At 46.0% G+C, this 20003-nt stretch overlaps 1 protein-coding gene across 1 annotated transcript in view; it reads left to right on the top strand.

Annotated features, from left to right (window-relative positions):
- The window catches only part of PHF8 (PHD finger protein 8), a 3148719-nt gene that overhangs the window by 324186 nt on the left and 2804530 nt on the right, over nucleotides 1-20003 (top strand). The window contains exon 2 of the mRNA XM_044080095.1: nucleotides 14928-15013. Coding sequence (XP_043936030.1) covers nucleotides 14928-15013 — 86 coding nt within the window. The remainder of the gene's footprint in view (nucleotides 1-14927; nucleotides 15014-20003) is intronic.

Genomic DNA, 20003 nt, shown 5'->3' with positions numbered 1-20003 from the left:
ATATGGACAGGATGATGCGTCGGTTTCTGCAGACCCAAATGCAGATGGGGGTGCTGTTGCCTCCCCCCCCTACAGGGGGGGGGGGAGTGCAGCTTCTATATTTGCCCCGATTTCTCCTTCTTCAACCCGGATCCGGGTTTTGGAATCTTCGGATCCAGGCCCTTTCGGAGCCGGGGTTTTGTCGGCGCCGGTGGCCCAAGCCTTCTCCACGCCGACCATACCCTCGAGTATCTCGGATCTGAGTTCTCGGGGCCGGGCGTCGGATCCGTGAGAGCGGGTGCCTCTTCGGCGCCTCCTATGTCGGAGAGCATTTCCCTTTCGGATCCGATGGCTTCGGCTCCGACCCCGATCCCTATCTTGGAGCCGAGGACACTGCTCTCAGGGCCGAAAGAGAGTAGTTCTCCCTCGGCGTTTGAGGTAGTGGAGAGGGTACTGTCGAGGTCTTCCAGGTCCCTGACCCGGGCTTTGGATCCTTCCACTCCCTCACTGCATACGGGTCTACCTTCCATCATCCTTCCATCGGGACAGCCTGTTCAGACCCTCCAGTTGGTTCCCTCGGAGGAACAAGAGGCCGTTGACGAGCCCTCTTCTGATAGTCCCACAGAAGAGGTGCCTCGTAAACGGACGTGTAAAAGGAGGTACATGGACTCCCCCGAGTCAGTCACCACAGATACGGACTTAGAGGAAAGGGAAGGTTCCCAAGGTCACCCCCCGAGGATGTCTCCTTTGGAGACATCATGGAAATGTTGCGTATTAGGGGGGGGGGTGGTCTGCCCAAAAACCTTCCTCGGATGAGTCCGTATTTCTGGAGACGTTTGAAGCGGGCCCATCTACCTCCTGGGTGTCCCCACCGGCAGAGCCCCTGGTAGATCTCCTGACTACCAGGGCTTGACAGGAGCCCGACACCGTGGAGCCTATCCTACGCTGGCTGGATAAAATCCTTAGCCCCCCTTCAGATAGGCAGGCTTGGGCCAAAGGGTCTCCAGTTGATGCCATGCTGGTGGCTGCTGCCACTAAGAGAGAACTCTCCCAGGAGAGCTCCACGGTCCACCCGCCGGACAAGGAGTCCTGAGCGCTGGACCGAATAGGGAAGCGGACCTTTGTTTCAGCAACCTTCTCTGTGAGGGCGCTGAATTATATGGTGCATGTCATCAGGCTGCAATGGGATTTGATCAAGTAATATACTGCAGCTCCACCATAGTCCATGTTGGTCGAGGACAAAACTGTGTTCTCGACTCGTATGGCCACTCTCAAGTCCATCTCAAATACGTCCATGCGGCTACTGTCTTATGCTACGGAGGGAGCTGCAAGGGCCAGCGGGGCAGGTGTTGTCTTGCGACGCCACGCCTGGCTCCGCCTTTGTAATTTTACGGAACCTTTCAAGGTGTCCTTCGCGAACGCACCCTTTAACGGCTCTTCGCTTTTTGGCAAGACCGTACGCGATACACTAGTCCAAAGCGAGAAGGACAGGAAGACCCTGTCTGCCATCGGAGTCCACTTCTCGAGCCCCCAACGTTCCTTCTCAAGGAATCAGAGGGGGCAAAAGAAGCTGTGGTTCCGCAAGTCTCAGCAATCCTATCCAGCTTCGGACTCAGCGCCCTCCAGAGGCAGAGGGGGGCAGGGTCGACGCCGGACCAGAGGCAGAGGGGGACCGCGTAACTTCGGGTCTGGGGAGCCTTTCTCCGAGAGACCCGCGCAGCAGCCCTGAGGGCTTACCTGACTGTCCAGCTCTGGAGGCAGTCGGGGGACGTTTAACGAAGCACCTGTCAATGTGGGAGTCCATCACGAACGATCGATGGGTGCTCCGAATTATATCCAGAGGCTACAAAATTCACCTCCTATTTCGTCCTCCCTCAGTTGGTCGCCTCCCCGATGTCCCACCCAATCAAAGAGAGGCGGCGACCATAGAGATTTCAAATTTGTTAGGAAAAGGAGCCATCCAGCGGGTCCCGCCAGACCAATCCAGATCGGTCTACTACTCAAGGTTCTTTTTAGTGCCAGGCCCATTCTAGACTTGTCCGCCCTGAACATGTTTGTCCCCAAAGAAAAGTTCTGGATGGTCACTCTACAATATATTCTCCCCTTAATGCAGGAGAATGACTGGATGTGTTCTATAGACCTCAAGGACGCGTACTACCACATTCTAATGGACAAACGGTCCAGGAGGTTCCTCCGCTTCTGGCTAGGGGCCAGTCATTACCAGTTCAGGGTCCTTCCGTTCGGACTCACCTCTGCCCCCAGGGTGTTCACCAAAGTCATGGCAATGGTTGCGGCCCACCTGAGGCTTCAGGGCATAAGGGTCTTTCCGTACCTAGACGACTGGCTCCTCACAGCAACCAACAGGCATCAACTTTGTATCGCGAGGGACTATGTTCTGTCTCTTGCCGACAGCTTGGGCATTTCAATCAACATACCAAAGTCTTTTCTTCATCCTGTGCAAGCATTAGATTTCATAGGAGCCAGGCTAGATTCCCGGTCTTCTCGGGCCTTCTTGACCGAGGACAGGCTGTCCAGCCTCTCACTCCAAGTTTTGGCTCTTCTTCACAATAAAGCTCCACTGGCAGAGTTAGTCCTGAGAGCACTAGGCTCGATGGCAGTGGCTATTGGCCTCTGTCTGTCCATGCTCGCCTAAGGATGCGTATATTACAGTGGACACTCCAAGTTCAATGGACACTGTTATACCATCCATTGAATACTCCCATTCCCCTGAGCAGGGTTTGCAGGGAATCCCTCCTTTGGTGGCTTCACTCCCCAGAACTCAGGCAAGGGAGTCCCTTTGTGATTCCCCCTCCCCAGGCCACGTTAACCACGGATGCTTCTCGCCTAGGGTGGGGGGCATTGGGCAGAAACGTCCAAGGTACGTGGACCTTGTCGGAGACCGCCTTGCACATAAATGTTCTGGAGATGAGGGCGGTGCTTCTAGCGTTGCAGGCTCTCCAAGACCTTCTACCTCTAGGAACGATTGCAATACAGATAGACAATATGTCAGTGGTCTGGTATATAAACAAACAAGGGGGAACCAGAGCCTACCCTCTTTGTCGAAGCCATGAGAGTTTGGGAATGGGCGATATCCACCAACCGCTTTCTGATAGCAACGCACATTCCGGGATGATCCAACATCCTGGTGGACAATTTGAGTCGAGTAATTCACAGTCCTTACGAGTGGTCTCTCAATCCGAAAGTTGCGAAGGAAATTTTCCACAAGTGGGGTTGGCCTCGCTACGATCTCTTTGCTACTCCTCAAAACACAAAATGCAGCGAGTTCTTCTCAATTCTTCCCCCAGAAGGGGAGACCCCCAGAGACGCTCAGATTCATGCTTGGCCTCCCGGTCTACTCTATGCTTACCCCCCGCTTCCGCTCATGGCGAAGTTCATTCAGAAAGCCGCACGGTTGGGGAGCAAAATATCCTCATAGCCCCATTCTGGCCTCGTCAAATCTGGTTTCCATACCTGCGGTCTCACAGTCTCTCCTCCCCTTTAATCCTGGATCCCATTCCAGATCTGATCTCGCACCCAACAGGGTGCCCAACACCGAACCTGGTAAACCTCAAGCTCGCGGCTTAGTTGATCCAGTTCCACTAATGGCAAGGACTCCAGGTATCTCGTCACCAGTGAAAACTATTCTGGTAGCGGCTCATAAACCATCCACCAGGAAAATCTATAATAGCAAGTGGAAACGATTTTCTATCTGGGCTAACAGCCAGGGTCTCAACCCTTTTACTGTTCCGATTCCTACAGTCTTGGATTTTTTGTCCATGATATTTGAACAAGGGGCCAGTGCATCAACGGTGAAAGTACAGTTGGCAGCAATATCCCATTTTCATGTGGGAGACTGATTAGGATCCCTAGCATCTACAAAATTGTGTAAGACGTTCTTGCATGGCGTTTTCCTTCTCAAGCCACCGGTGAAATCTGTGACTCCCTCTTGGGACTTAACCTTTGTTCTGCAAGCCTTAACGAAACCTCCTTTTGAACCTGCAGCTTCTGTACCCCTTAATTTTCTGTCCTGGAAAACAGCATTCTTGGTAGCCATAACTTCTGCTAAAAGGGTTTCAGAGCTCCAAGCTTTGTGCATGAAACCTCCCTATCTTATTTTTCACAATGACAGAGTGTCTCTCAGGGCTAACCCGTCTTTTTTTACCAAAAGTGGCATCTGTGGCAAATATCAATCAGACTATCAATCTGCCAGTGTTTTTCAAGAAATTTCAAAATAAGGGAGAATACATGTTGCATACACTAGATGTACATAGACAGTTGCGTCTTTACCTGCACAGGACCAAAGATGTTCGTAAGGCTGATCAACTGTTTGTGTCATTTGCTCCTTCATCCATGGGAAAACCTATATCCAAAGTGACACTGGCTAATTGGATTTGTCAATGTATTTCTCAGGCTTATAAGGCATCGGGCAAAACAACCCCATTTAAAATTTGTGCACATTCCACACGGTCCATCGCAACTTCTGCAGCCTTCTGGTCCAGGATGCCGTTGGACGACATATGTTCAGCAGCCACTTGGTCTTCTGCCCATACGTTTATTTCTTATTATAAGCTGGCCATGATATCTAGAAGCAGGGCGTCCCTTGGCTCCGCGGTGCTTCAGAATATCCTTCCATAGGCCACCCAGGTTTCTTTGTTAAGCTAGCTGGGGACTCTGTCCCACAGGTTGCAGAACAAATGAAGTAACTACTTCAGATTTAGAAGTTATGTACTCACCATAACGTTCCATCTGAGTAGGTACTTCATTTGTCTGCAACCATCCCCCCTGCCATCCCCCTAACCTGTATCAGGTTTCTAGGATCATTTATGATTCTTGAGAATATCTGAACCTGTTTATTACAGGTTTATCATGTGATACAGCAAAACCGATCTGAGGTAGTGTGGTGGTGATAGGGGATTATGGGTAGAGGGGAGGAGCTAGGAGCTTGAATCTTGAAGCTTGGAAAGCTGCCTGTCAGATCCGAGGTCGGATCCGAGATCCACACTTTGCAGACAAATGAAGTACCTACTCAGATGGAACGTTATGGTGAGTACATAACGTCTAATTTTTCACTGTCGGTGACTTGAGCCTTGTTTTATGCATTCCTTTCATTCCCTCTGATTTAGAAGGTACAGTTGAAATTGATGCAAGACAAAAAAATCTCATTCCGATAATATTTTCTCAGCAGATGTGGTTGTGGTTCTTGTTAATACTAGTCAGTCTTCTTCAATGCCCCCCCCCCCCCCCCCCCACCATGGAGCAAAATCCCATGTCTCTCAACTTGAAAGATGGAATTTTTTTCCTCCTGTTCCCTTCTCTAATGAATTCCTAAATATCCTAAAGGAATACAGAAGGTTCACTCCAAATAAATCTTGTCTACAAAAATGGAGGACATTTGTGTGTTGGAGTGCCTCAGTGACCTGGACCCAATAAACTGCTTAGTCCTAAGCTTCCTAGGTGGGTCTATATTATAAGCCTGATGGTTGAAAACATCGAACACCATATGGTCAGTCTTCAAACATCGAACTTATAAAAATAAATAAATAAATACCCTAACTGGTTTAAGCAGGGGGGCAAGCCCCCCTGCACCCCCCACACCCCCCGCTACTTAAATATACCAACTCCGAGACAGCACTACATTGCAGTAGATGGAAATCTCCCTTTACGGAGATTTCCGTTTACATGTTCGATGTGCGCTTTCGCTCTTCTAGTGTCGACAATATCAGCTTCAATATTGTCGGCTTTCGAGAATATAATATAGACCCTCCTAGGTTACCCAAACTTTGTTTGGCTCCAAAATTCACAAAATGTTTCCATCGTAGTACACATTTGTTTGGAGTTTGTCCATGTACTAGACTTTTCATAAATAGCAGCTTTATCAGTTTATTAAAGTCTTCTTGTATTTAAGACTTCCAATAATATATGTTGCGCCTCTTTCAAATCTGAAGTTCTGGTCGAAAAAGCTAACCTAACATCCATTTGAACCCAACTGATGTAGCTAACATTATGCACTTATCTTTTAAAGCACACTTTGTCCTTGCTATATTCCCAGGGATATGGACTTCAGAGTTACAATCCCTGCTGTGTAAGACCGTTCACACAGTCTTTTGTAATAACAAGGCATCTCTGAAGATTAATCACACCTTCATAGCAATGGTAATATTGGCAGTATGTCTCTGCCAGTTTAGTGTACTCCTATTTTTTTACTCGCACTACCAAAATTAACTTCCATTATTTATTCATTTTTTTTTTTGTTTGGGCTACCAAAATGCTTATGTTAGCTAGTCATAGGCAGGAGAGCAGATGAGCTTTTTATTTATTTTAAGAAACTGAGTGAAGATTTGCGTGAAACAAAACATTGCGGCTGGTGTGCTACTGTACTACCTTTTGCAACAATAAGTACAGTAAACTTACAGAATACCACCAGATTGCATTCCATTAGAACAACTTCAGCAGTTTAATTTAGGAGCTGCCCCATGGAAGTGCTATTCATACTCTGTCCAAGCACTGCTAATTGGAACTACTGTCTAGAGACACAATAGGTTTTGGCTTAGTTGTGCTGCAGGAGATCATTTTGCATCTCTCCCAAGTACTGCTTGGGATTCCACCAAAGTGCAGTGATGATACTGATGTTCTGCATGTTTCACTGTTGCAGTCATCACATTTGGGTTATCTGCCTGTAGGTAGCCCTCAGCCGGCTTGAATACCAGAGTCTTGAATTCCTGCGTTGGATGCTGTCTCTTCTTCCATGACGTCAGGTTGTCAGAGGTATAAAACATGCAGCCAGTGCCATTACATCTGTCTTTCTTGCCATGCGGTGCCCGAAGCAGAAGTTCGCAAGTGCTGGTCGGCCGACTCCTGAAATTTTCGTTTTCAAGTTTCAGAACCGAAGTCTTCAAAAAAGCCAAGTACCCCATTGGGGTTCCTTTTTCTTGCTCTTAAAAGATGTCAGTAAAAGTTAACAATTGTATTACCTGTGGAAAGCAAATAACTCATAAAGATTTTCATTCGTACTGCATTTCTTGCTTAGGCCCAGACCACGACATCCCTCGCTGTCGGTTTTGTGCCTTGTTCAACCTGCGAACTATTCGTCGTCGGGCTATATTTGCAGCAAATTATTTTGGTAGAAACGGCTTCGGTAAGCCACCCGACTACCGATATTCTGAAAAAAGTAAGGATAAAGACAGAGACAGACCACATAGGTCCAAAACTGCTGACGACGCTTCCGTTAAGCTAGTCGTCAGTCCGCCAGTACTCAGTGAGGCACTTTCGCAGCCCCTGATACCCGCTACCTCAGATTCGCAGGCCTCTACTGAGACCCATTTGGAGTCCGGTATGCTGCGAGATGCTTCTTCGACTATGGAACCTGCGGATGTCTCTACCTTCGATGGGTCCAGAGTCGCTGTGCAGACACCAGCTTCTGAGAGTGCATTCAGGCCTACAAACTTGCATTTTAAACTGACGCCATCTTCTTCATCCAGGCCTAAAACTCGACCCATGCCTAGAAAACCGATGTCCAAACCACATGCTCAGGCCCATATGCCTAAAAAATAAATGCTTAGAATGGCTGAAGACCTTATTACCTTAATTAGGGGAAGCCAGCCTTCCCCCTCTAAGAAACCTAGAACTGATTTTCCTTCTGATTCTTCTGATCAGGAATCTGATCTTTCTGTTTCTTCTGATTACCAGGATTTGCGTTTATCTACTTATGAGGATTCTGATGCAGAGGACTCCATTCCCTCTGCTTCCCGTCCAGAAGATTTTTCCTTTGGTGACTCCCGTCCAGAAGATTTTTCCTTTGGTGAAACCTTGCACACTCTTAGGGAGCATTTCCGCTGGGAAAGCCAGGATACTCTGACTCCAAAAAGGGGCTTAGGGAATTCTTACTCCTCCCTCAACACAGGCCTTTAGCTATCCCTCCTGTTCTGGACATTGTTGATGATGCTTTCTTGGAATCTAGCCTTTCCCCAGACACTTTACCTCCAGCTCCCAGGAAACCTGACAGGTATTACATAGTACCTGACTCTCACAAGTTCCTCATCAAGAATCCTACTGCGGATCCAGAGACCATTTCCCAAGGGCCAAAGGGCATTAAGGCTACTGCTGCCAAAAACACTACCCCTTCTGATAGAGATTCTAGAGCCTTGGGCAGATCGGGTAAGAAGGTGTATACTTCTGCTACTTTGGCCATTGGGGCTTTAAATTGCCAGTTTCATATGTTAAAGTACCAGCAGCATATTATGGGACTACTTAAACAGAAAATGATGTTGATTCCTGACTGTGCTGAACACAAAGAATTGCAGGATTTAATGCATTCTGCAGAACAAGTTGGTAAACATACTTTGCAATGTGGTTTTGACTCTTTAGAAGCATCTTGCAGGGCTGCTGTCACTGGGTCTGTACTTAGAAGGCATGCTTGGCTTAAGGAGCAAAACTTGCCAGATCATGTTAAAGCTAAATTACTGGATGTTCCCTTAAACCAAGACCGCCTGTTAGGCAACAAAGCAGAAGTAGTTCTCAAAAAGATGGAGGAAAAAGCTAAATCTATGCAAACTGTTAAAGATTTCCTGCAAGTACAGCCTCCCAGATTTAGTAGGCATTGGCCTCTTCCAGGCCTTCTCAGTCCAAACCCAGGAACAGCAGACCACCTAGGTTGCAGTCTCAGGCTACGCACAGGCCTAAGCAGTGGGGGGCTCCCACTTCCAAAGCAGGGAGTAGTAAGACACCCCTCTACGGAAAAATGGCACAATGACTTAACCTTAACCCTTCCAAGCCCTGATCAACTGCCTGCTCCCTTAGGAGAAAAGCTCGCCCTGCATGCAAAAAACTGGGAGCTCATTACCCAGGACTATTGGGTTCTGAATATAGTTTCCAAAGGATACAGATTCCACTTCCACACCATACCAACCCCAAATGGTTGGCCAGACCTACCCCCAAATCAGTGCGCAGAGGCTCTACAGCAGGTTCTCTCTCTTCTAAGTATCAGGACTATTCAACCTGTCCCAGCAGAAGAAAGGAGACAAGGTTTTTATTCAAGACTTTTCCTGGTACCCAGAAAAGACCGCCCCTGGCGTCCTATCCTGGACCTCTCTATTCTAAACACCTTTTTTGGTAATCCCAGAATTCAAAATGCTAACACTTCAGAAGCTGCTTCCTGTACTAGGCAAAGATGCCTGGTTGGCAACCTTGGACTTAAAGGAAGCTTACCTGCACATTCGAATAAGGGAATCTTGCAGGAAATACCTACGCTTCAGGGCAGGCTCCATGCACTGTCAGTTCTCTGCGCTTCCCTTTGGCGTATCTACTGCGCCCAGGGTATTCACAAAATGTGTAGCTCCAGCCATTGCTTTTTGCAGGCAGAGAAATATTCAGCTATACCCATACTTGGACGATTGTCTGATTCAGGCAGAAAGCCAGGACTTGCTATTAAAACATCTGGCATTCGTAAAGAAACTTCTAACCTCATTGGGGTGCACCATTAACAAATATGAATCTCACTTAGTACCCTGCCAACAGATTGTATTCCTAGGACCAAGCTTGAACACAACTTCCCAGATGACTTTCCTCACTCCAGAGAAACAAGTTTATTTAACAACCTACTGGCCACAAAGACCCAGCTATCTGCAAGGAAAATTCTGCAAGCCCTGGGGTTCATGGCCTCTTGCATTCTACTAATTCCATATGCAAGACTGCATATGAGGAAACTACAATGGTATCTAAAAAGCCTATGGTGTCACCATTCTCAGGACCTGGACTCGATGATTCCTTTCATTCCTTGTATAAAGACAGAGTCCCTTTGGTGGGCAGAGGTCTGCTACCACAACAAGGGGCTCCATTTCACTCTACCCCCTGCCGCCCAAACCCTAACAACAGACGCATCAGACTACGCATGGGGGGCTCATTTGGCATGGCAGTGCATCCAGGGCAAATGGAACCCGCGACAGATTCACTTGCGTATCAATCAAAAAGGAATTTTAGCTGTACAGAATTCCATGACAGCCTTCAAAGACCACATTCTTCCAGGACAATTATTGGTAAAGACAGACAACACCACAGTTATGTGGTACATAAACAAGCAGGGGGGAACCCACTCATACCCTCTCTGTGGAACACAGCCTTGACCTACCAAGTGCACCTACAGGCTCAATTCCTGCCAGGAAGCTAAATTCTCTGGCAGATGACCTAAGCAGAAATCTCATGGACCCACACGAATGGAAACTGGAACCAAAAATATTCAACCTCTTGAGGAACAAATGGGGGACTCCAGAGATAGACCTGTTTGCCTCCCCTCAGAACTACCAATTGGACAAATTCTGCACAAGGACCACACAGTCAAGCTTGGAAAGTGGATGCCCTTTCCTTTACCTGGGAAAGCCTCTCAGTTTATGCCTTTCCCCCTCTGCCTCTCCTCTCGAAGGTTCTGCAAAAGATCAAACATTACAAGCCAAGGACAATACTGATTGCACCAGACTGGTCACGCTAGCACTGGTGTACCCCCTCTTGCGCAGGATGACACTGCTGGAACCATACCACCTGCCTCAGACCCCTTCCCTGCTGTCCCAGCAGGCGGGCTAGATTCTGCACCCTCAGCTTCAAACCCTGAACCTTGCAGCCTGGCTAATTCCTTGAGCTCTCCAATAGCATCCCTCAGTAAGCAGGTGCTAGATGTCATTCTGGAGGAAAGGAGGCCTAGTAATAGAAAATCCTATGCTGAAAAGTGGAAAAGATACTGTTCCTGGAGCCATACACAGGGGATGGGCACAACGGTGCTCAGCTTACCTCATATACTTCAGTACTTAACAGAAATGTTCCACAGGGGCATATCCTTCTCGTCAGTTAAAATTCATGTCTTTGCCATTTCAGCACATTATAATACTGAACCACCCCTCTTCTCTCACCCCCTGCTAAAGCAATTCCTCAGAGGGGCCAAAAATTTAAGACCCCCCCCCCAGGAGAGCCCATACTCCAGCCTGGGACCTTAACTTTGTATTGGAAAAGCTCACTCTCCCTCCTTTTGAACCAGCTGCAACTGCAGAGTTGAAATTCCTTTCTTGAAAACAGCCTTCCTTCTAGCCATCACTTCAGCAAGAAGAGTGTCTGAATTACAGGCCCTCATGGCAGTGGAGCCCTTCATTATCTTCCATTCAGACAGAGTTTCCCTCAGGACTAATCCTTCCTTTATGCCCAAGGTGGTGTCTAGTGTGGCCCTTAATCAGTCCATTCATTTGCTTACCTTTTTCCCGAATCCACAAAACAAAGGAGAACGAATACTGCACTCTTTGGATGTGCACAGGCAACTTAGATTTTATTTGGACAGGACTAAGCCTCTCAGAAAATCTGAACAGCTGCTAGTTGGCTTTGCTGCTGTGGCAGAGGGGAAGGCCATTTCAAAGCAAACTATTTCTAAATTGATAGCCCATTGCATTTGTTTGTGCTATAAGCACCATGGAAAACCTACCCCACAGGGGATAAGATCATGTTCCACCAGGGCTGCATCTACCTCTACAGCCTTTCTCAGAGGTGTCCTTACCAAGGACATCCTAGAAGCTGCTACCTGGAGCTCTGTACATACCTTCACCAAGCATTACAACATGCCTATTTTTTTTCTATTTTTTTCTAAATCCAGAGCTGGTTTTGCCACTGCAGTCTTGCAGGGCTTAATAGCTGGCCGTAATGCTCTCTAACTTCCTCAGCTTTAGGAATCAACCCAAATGTGATGACTGCAACAGTGAAACACAAAGAACATAGTACAGTTGTGTACACTTACCATAAATGTAGATGTTTGAGTGTATTCACTGTTGCAGTCCTGGTTATCCTCCCTCCAGCCCCCTGACTTCTCTTGGCTCTACCTTTCTTCTTGTTTGGTGTATTTAAGCTTTCTGGTAATTTTACTTTTTGAAGGAGGGGTACCATAACATATAATTGCTTCCCATTGTGGGGGCACCTGACATCTGGGGCAAGAAAAACTGATGTAATGGCGTCAGCTGCATGTTTTATACCCCTGATGACCTGACGTCATGGAAGAAGAGAGAGCATCCGACGCAGGAATCCAAGACTCTGGAATTCAGGCTGGCTGAGGGCTACCTGCAGGCAGATAACACAAATGTGATGACTGCAACAGTGAATATACTCCAGCATCTACATTTTTGGTAAGTGTACACAACTGTACTTTGCTGTGACCCTTCTTGAGGATTCTTCAGTTGTATAAGGTACTTACCATGTAGATCTTCAAGGAGATGGCACTGATATTAAGTATCCCCACATTCTTTCCCTATTTAAGGTGTTCTGTATGTAGTTATTAACATTGTTTTGTTTTCTACGTTTTAGCAGTTCTGTGTATCCAGTTACATTTGGGATAGTAGTTGGTGTTTGTTTACCATAGGTATTCATCCCTGTGGAGATACTAGGCTTGACGAACTAAAGGTAATTCATAGCAGCAGAACTTGTGAATCTCACATTACCTGAGTCATACCTACATAGATGGCAAGACTAACACTGGTTGTTGCAGGGAGAATAGGTACAGCTGTAGAAGTTTAGCCAGAACACAGGATACAAAAAGTGAATAAATGCAAGTGTTAATGATTTACTGTTATAGTGATCTCTCCTTAAGGATTTATTGTTGTGGCAGGTACCTTGCACAGTTGTGTTTTTTAGCCTTGTCATCAGTTGCTATGATAACTTGCCCACTCAAAATAAAGAGGATTAAGATGGGGTTATCCATCTACTGTGTTATCAAAATGGATTCAAGAAATTGAGAGAGAGCTTAGCTCTGTGGCTAACAGGAAGTTAGCCCTTACTGCAGCTCAGATGACCAGGGTCCAATCAGCAGTTCCAGCACTGGAGGAGCCAGGCAGGGAGGGAGAGAAGTCAAGGGGCGTAGCCCACTCCCATCACCCAGAGGATATGAGAGGGTTCATTTTTAATCAGGGGTGCACTGGATTGTGCAGTCTCCCTGGTGGATTCCATAGAAACCCCAGCTCTTGCTATGAGGGGAGGGGCAGGTCCACTTGGAGGGATTACTCCTTGGGAAAGTGAAGGGGCATCTTTGGTGAGGGGACCATTTAAATACTTCTCCCTGGTGCTAAGTGCACTTAAATCAGAGCCGCCGAAAAAATGATGGAAAAAAGTCCTAACCTCCCTTTATGACTATCTAAATGCCAGCCCTCTAGATCAACCACTACCCTTGTGGTGGGGAACCAGTGGGATGATTGTCCAGGAGGGGATTGATTGTCAGCAAATCGCAAGAAGAGTCTTTGGGAAAAAAAAATGAGAGGTGAATTTCTTGAATCCACTTTGAAAACACGTTAACAGCTAGTTACGGTTTGGAGACCAGATGAGAATTTCTTTGTAGTAAATTTGGAATTTCAGCTACATTGATATATTTGTTTTTTCAATTTTGTAAAAAAAAAAAAAAAAAGTACAGCAAATGCTTCTTTACTCAATCAACAGGTGTAAAGGCTATGTGGCACTTATTGCCCCACATTTTGCATCTTGTTTGTCTGGCAGCACAAAGTATGTTAACAGCTGTTAAAGCTGTCAGTTGGTTTCCTTTGCAGTTTTTTGCTGGCTGCTGTGGTTGTGGCAGTGTGAGCCTCAGTAATATCAAAATTTATGAGAGTCCTGCATAAACAGTTTTGCAAAGGTAAGCTTCTTGTATAAGAGCCTTGATGTAACTAGGTTATTTTGATTTTCAGTTTTGAAGCCATAATCTCCTTACGTTATTAGAAATGCTTAGGAAATTGTGCAATACTAACAGTCTAACCCAAGCCAACTTGGCTGAGTGTATGTAAATGTTTAGATATGTTGTTAACACATAGAGGTTTGTTTTATTTATTTATTTATTTTACATGTGGTTACTGTGACGGTCCGACTGGGTGAAGATCTATTTTCAGCAGAGCCCCAGGGAGAAAAGCTCCACCTGTATTGTAAAAGTACATAAAAACTTACTATTACAAAATAGTCAATAACATTTTTCTGACAGTATACATATTGCAAAAGAGAGTTTTAGAAAGAAGCAGTAAGTATGGGCATTGTTAGTAATTCTAATAGTAAGAGGAAGTGAAATCCAGATTTTTGCTACATAGTGGGAATATAAGGAATCACCAGTAGTGCTGGTTGATTTACTCACTTGTAGTAGTAGATTTATTTTCAGATCTAAGACTGTGGTTAGTAAAATAAGGTTTTAAAATGTTTAACAGAGCTGGAGTTTTTTCAGCCTGATATAGTAGTGCGTGTGTCACGATTAGTTGATTGTAGGATAGTTTTGGTAGTTCTAGCCAAGATAGTTTTTTCAAGGAGCAACAGTGGTGTGTCTGATGTGTACAGTCAGTAGCAAATTTTGCTATATTATTATAGCATATTTCAAGTTTCTGTACATCTGTCTTTTTAAGATTCACAAGAATTGGGGAGGCATATAGCAAGGTTGACAAGAGATGGGTTCTGGAAATAATAATCCTAGAAGTATCCAAGTATTTTTTGTTCCTATATAATATGTCCATTTTTTATGAACTTTCTTGATTGTTTGGGATAGGTGTAGATCAAGTCTTAGATTATTACCAGTTGTAACACCAAGTAATTTTACTTGAGATTCAGGGGTGATTTTTGTTATTGCAAGCAGTAATATAGAAGGTGGTAGGGATGAGTGATGATCTAGTAAGTTGGAGTATGTTTACTGTCCTGATATTCTGCTGTGAGTCTGGCATTATAGCCTGTCAACAGGTGAGTATGTGAAGTGTGAGGGTGGCTGCTGTACATTATAGTTTTAAATTACCAAGTTCAACTTCTGTTCTTTTTTTTGACAGAATGAATCACTGAACTTTTATTTATCTGTTGCCTTTTGCATCTGTATGAAATTGTGTACCAGGTGTATGCCATGTTTTTTGAGTAGTAACTTTAATCTGGGCTTTAAAGTCACTTTTATGTTACATATCATATTTGTTTTTTTATTTTAGCTGTGTTGGCGTGGAGGAGGAACAAGCTGCTGATATTGATGTATATCATTGTCCCAACTGTGAGATCACACATGGACCCTCAGTTTGTAAGTCATTTCTAGTGTTGCGTCATATGCAAGATTTTGTGCCACACACAATAGTAAACCTAATATTGCACATTCTGTAAGAGCACACTGTCTTCCTCTACAAGTTAGTGTTGTTTTCTTTTTGATGATGTCCTTCAAGAATGCAACTGCAGTCATAACGTATGGGTTGTCCTGCCTCAGGCAGCCCTCGGTCGGCCAGATTCCAAAGTCTGGGTCCGACGTTGGCTGATGTCGCATTTCTCTCCGACGTCAGAGCGGCTGGAGTACATAAGCATCAGCCGACGCCATCTTCTTCAGTCTTTCTTGCCGTGCGGTGCCCGAAGCAGAAGCAGTTCGCAAATGCCGGTCGGTCAGCTCCTGTATTCTTCGAAACCGAAGTCATCAAAAAAGCTAAGTACCCCGTTGGGGACCTTTTCTTGCCTCAGCCGATGTCAGAAATTACTGAGAAAGTAAATAATTGTTTGTCTTGTGGTAAACAAATACCTCATAAGGATTTCCACTCTTACTGCCTCCCTTGCCTTGGCCCAGACCATGACGTCTCGACCTGTGCCGCCTGTGCTCTCTTCAACAAGCGCACTCTCAGGCGCCGGGCGGAGTTCGCTGAAGACTTTTTCGGCGATAAATTTGACTATACAATGCCGTCGGAACATCCGACAACGCAGACTCCTAAGAAACGAAAAGACCGGGACCGACATCCTCGGCCCGCGTCTTCCACCGACACCACGCCAAAACTAACTGTGAGTGCTCCGGTTCCCTCTGAGGCGGTTATTCCACCGCTCCGAACCGAAGACACCGCATTACCGATACTTCCGATACCGGAGGCCACTCCGACGCCAGTTATTGACTTTCCTCCGGATACTGAAACTGAGGACATGCCTGAGACCATTGCTGATGATAAGGTTACTCCTGCACGTTGAGCGGCTAGGCCTCCCATGTCCATGTCTATCAAGGCCTACACACGTGCCAAAGCAGCCAGCAAGTCCAAGCATCTTTCTGCTAAAGCCTTACCTCAGCCTACTCCTGAAACTCAAATCATGGCTATGGCCGCAGATTTAATTTCCCTGATCAGAGGTTCCCAGGCCCATCCTGAGAGAGGATCCCAGCCTCCTCCTGATAAGAGGCCCAGGGTTGAACCCTCTGACCCTCTTCCCACAGATGAAGATTCTGAGGACTCTGTTCATTCCGAAAGCCAGGAAGAGCCCTTCCAGACCTATGAGGATTCAGATGCAGAGGACTCCATTCCCTCGGCTTCTCCTCCTGAGGATATGTCTTTTGGGGAAGTTCTGCATTCCATGAGGGAGCATTTTAAGTGGCAAGGCCAGGAATATTCAGATTCCCGAAAGCCTTGAACCTTCCTTAAAAGCCCCAACACAGACCCTTAGCTATACCTCCTGTGCTTGATGTTTTGGATGATTTATACTCTGACTCCAGTGTTACCCCTGATACTCTTCCTCCTGCTCCTGTCAAGCCTGACAGATACTATAGGGTCCCAGAAACCCACTCTCATTTCTTTAGGGCCCATGCTGTTGATTTAGAAACAATTTCCCAGGGGCCTAAAGGGGTTTCAGCTACCACCTCCAAAACCCTTTGCCTTCCGACAGGGAAGCGAGGTCCTTAAAGAGATGAGGAAGAAGGTCTACACCTCCACTACTTTATCTATGAGAGCTCTCAATTGTCTCTTTCACATGTTTCAATATCAGGATTTCCTGTTAGATGATTTACAGAAAAGATTGGCCTCCCCTGAACCTTTAGATAGGAAGTCTTTGCAGGAGGCTGTACACAATTCTCAGCAAGTTAGCAATCATTTTCTACAGTGTGGATATGATGCATTGGAAGCTTCATGTAGGGCAGCTATGACAGGGCGGTCATTCGTAGACATGCATGGTTAAAAGATCAACCTTTACCAGATCATGTTAAGGCAAAGCTTCTTGATGCACCCTTGGAAAAGAGCAAGCTTTTTGGTGCTAATGCTAAAGACGTGTTAAAGTCCATTGAGGAAAAAGCCAAGTCAGTTCAGACAGTCAAAGATTTCCTCCAGGTTCAGCCACCCAGATTCAGCAGGAACTGGCCTTCTAAAAACTGGTCCTTTCCTAATCCTGAAAGATTTCAAAGGGGCAAAAACAGGCGTGCCCGAGGAAGAGGCCAATACAGAGGATCCTACAGGGGACGACAATGGCAACCAGCAAACCAAAGAAGTGACACAGGGGTTTCCCCCGCCCCACAGGGACATTCTCAATGACTTTCCTCTAGTTCCGCTGACCAAGGAGCAAGCAGAAGCTCCCTTGGGCGGAAAATTATCTCTGTTTACAAAAAATTGGCACAAACTGACAAAGGACAAATGGATTTTGGACATCATAGACCACGGTTACAGGTTCCATTTTCATACCTTGCCAAGAAAACTGGGCATGCCAAACCTTCCACAACATCAGAGGGCAGAGGCTATCAAGCAAATTTCTCTGCTTGCTCAGATCAAAGCAATAGAAAAAGTTCCACAACAAGAACAAGGTCAGGGGTTTTACTCAAGACTGTTCCTTGTTCCAAGAAAAGAAACTCAATGGAGACCAATACTGGACTTGTCCGCTTTAAACACTTTTCTCATAGTACCAAAGTTCAAAATGCTGACTCTACAGCAACTCCTTCCCATGCTGGGCAAGGGGTCTTGGCTGATTACTCTGGACCTCAAGGAGGCATACCTGCATGTCCCTATCAGACACAGCTGCAGAAGATACCTCAGATTTCTTGCAGGGCCAGAGCATTATCAATTCTCAGCATTGCCATTTGGCTTATCTACTGCGCCCAGAGTATTCACGAAATGCCTGGCTTCAGTAAGTGCTCATTGCAGGCTCCAGGGGATTCAAATCTACCCGTACCTGGACGATTGCCTCATACAAGCGGACGACAAACTAACTTTGACAAAAAACTTGAATTATGTCATACAGTTACTACAGGCTCTGGGATACACAGTCAACTTTCAAAAGTCAAGATTTTAGCCATCCCAGCAAATTACCTTCTTAGGAGCCAAACTAGACACAGCCTCTCAAATGGCCTACCTGACAGAAGACAAGCAAAAGAAGTTAACTCATTACTTCAAAAGTTTAGCAAAGCTCACCCAGATGACTGCAAGGAGATTCCTACAGGCCCTGGGTTAAATGGCATCCTGCATTCTCCTGGTTCCACTAGCAAGACTACACATGAGAAAGTTTCAATGGTACCTAAAAAGCTTATGGTCTCAACACAGCAACAACCTAGAAGCAACCATACCGCTCATTCCATGTCTTCAAAAGGAATTTCTATGGTGGGCCTCAGTAAGCCAGTCAAACACAGGTATGTCATTCAAAAAACCTCAGATAACACAGACCATGACCACAGACGCCTCAGACCTTGGATGGGGGGCGCACATGGAGGGCAGATGTATTCAAGGACAATGGTCTCCAAAGGAAACACATCTGCATATCAACCAAAAAGAAATGTTGGCAGTAATGCATGCTATCGAGGCCTTCGGACAACAACTACAACCAGGCCACCTAATAATACGAACAGACAACACCACTGTGATGTGGTACATAAACAAGCAGGGGGGCACTCATTCTTACCCCCTTTGCAGACTGACAATGAATCTTTGGGAAAAATCACTGAGCCTAAACATACAGTTGCAATCCCAGTTTGTTCCAGGCAAAGACAATGTTCTGGCGGACAGTCTAAGCAGGAATTTCCTAGACCCCCACGAATGGAGGTTACATCCAGAAATCTTTATACGATTCACTTCGACATAGGGCAGGCCGGACGTAGACCTATTTGCCTCCCACCTCAATCATCACTTACAAAAGTTCTGTTCAAGGACATATCATCCACAAGCATGGAAAACAGATGCTCTCTCATTCAACTGGAGCTCCCTAAAAATCTATGCATTTCCACCTCTGCCACTGATGACCACAGTGTTACTAAAGATCAAAGCAGAGCAGCCCAAGGGGATCCTAATAGCTCCAGACTGGCCAAGACAACATTGGTACCCACTACTACGGAGCATATGTCACAACAAAACGTGGGCCCTCCCCCAATGGCCCCAACTTTTGACTCAACACATCTTCAGGACAGTTCATCCCAACATCCAGACGCTACAGCTAACAGCTTGGGAGATCGCATGAATAACCTCAACCTACCTCTTTCCAAGGAAGTTCAGCGGATACTGACAGAAGCCCGCAGACCATCCACCAGAAAGGTTTACTCAGCCAAATGGAAGAGATTCTGCATTTGGAATACCACCAAGGGTCATGATGCATCACTTCTGAGCATCCCACTCATTCTGGAATATTTGGCAGATATGCTACATAATGGGCTCTCATACTCCTCTATAAAAATACATGCTTCAGCTATCTCAGCTAGATACAACACTGATCCACCTGTGTTTTCACATCCCTTGTTAAGGCAATTTCTTAGAGGAATCAAGAATATAAAGCCCCCAAGAAAGGCACCAGTACCAGCTTGGGACCTCAACTTTGTCCTAGAAAAATTGACTCTACCCCCCTTTGAGCCAGCAGCTTCGGTGGATTTACAATTTCTTTCCTGGAAGACAGCTTTCCTGTTGGCCATTACTTCAGCAAGAAGGGTTTCAGAATTACAGGCCCTAATGGCTATACCACCGTTCATAACCTTTCACAGAGACAGGGTCTCCTTACGAACCAACCCAACCTTTCTCCCAAAAGTGGTATCTAGGGTCTCTTTAAATCAAGCAATTCACCTGCCTACCTTCTTTCCCAATCCTGAAAACAAAGGGGAAAGACTGTTGCATACCTTGGACATTCACAGACAACTTCGCTACTACCTGGACAGAACCAAGACCAGTAGGAAGTCTGATCAGCTTTTTGTAGCTTTCGCCCCTGGAGTACAAGGAAAAGCAATTTCAAAACAGACAATTTCAAAATGGATTGGACATTGCATCAGATTCTGTTATTCCTTCCATGGAAAGAGTGTGCCAGCCAATGTCAGACCA

This window comes from Protopterus annectens, chromosome 8.part0 (genome assembly GCF_019279795.1).
Source record: "Protopterus annectens isolate FY-2018-M chromosome 8.part0, PAN1.0, whole genome shotgun sequence".
In the NCBI taxonomy this organism is placed as follows: Eukaryota; Metazoa; Chordata; order Ceratodontiformes; family Protopteridae; genus Protopterus; species Protopterus annectens.
The sequence above is the reverse complement of the archived record's forward strand: the minus strand, read 5'-3'. Positions and strand labels throughout refer to the sequence as shown.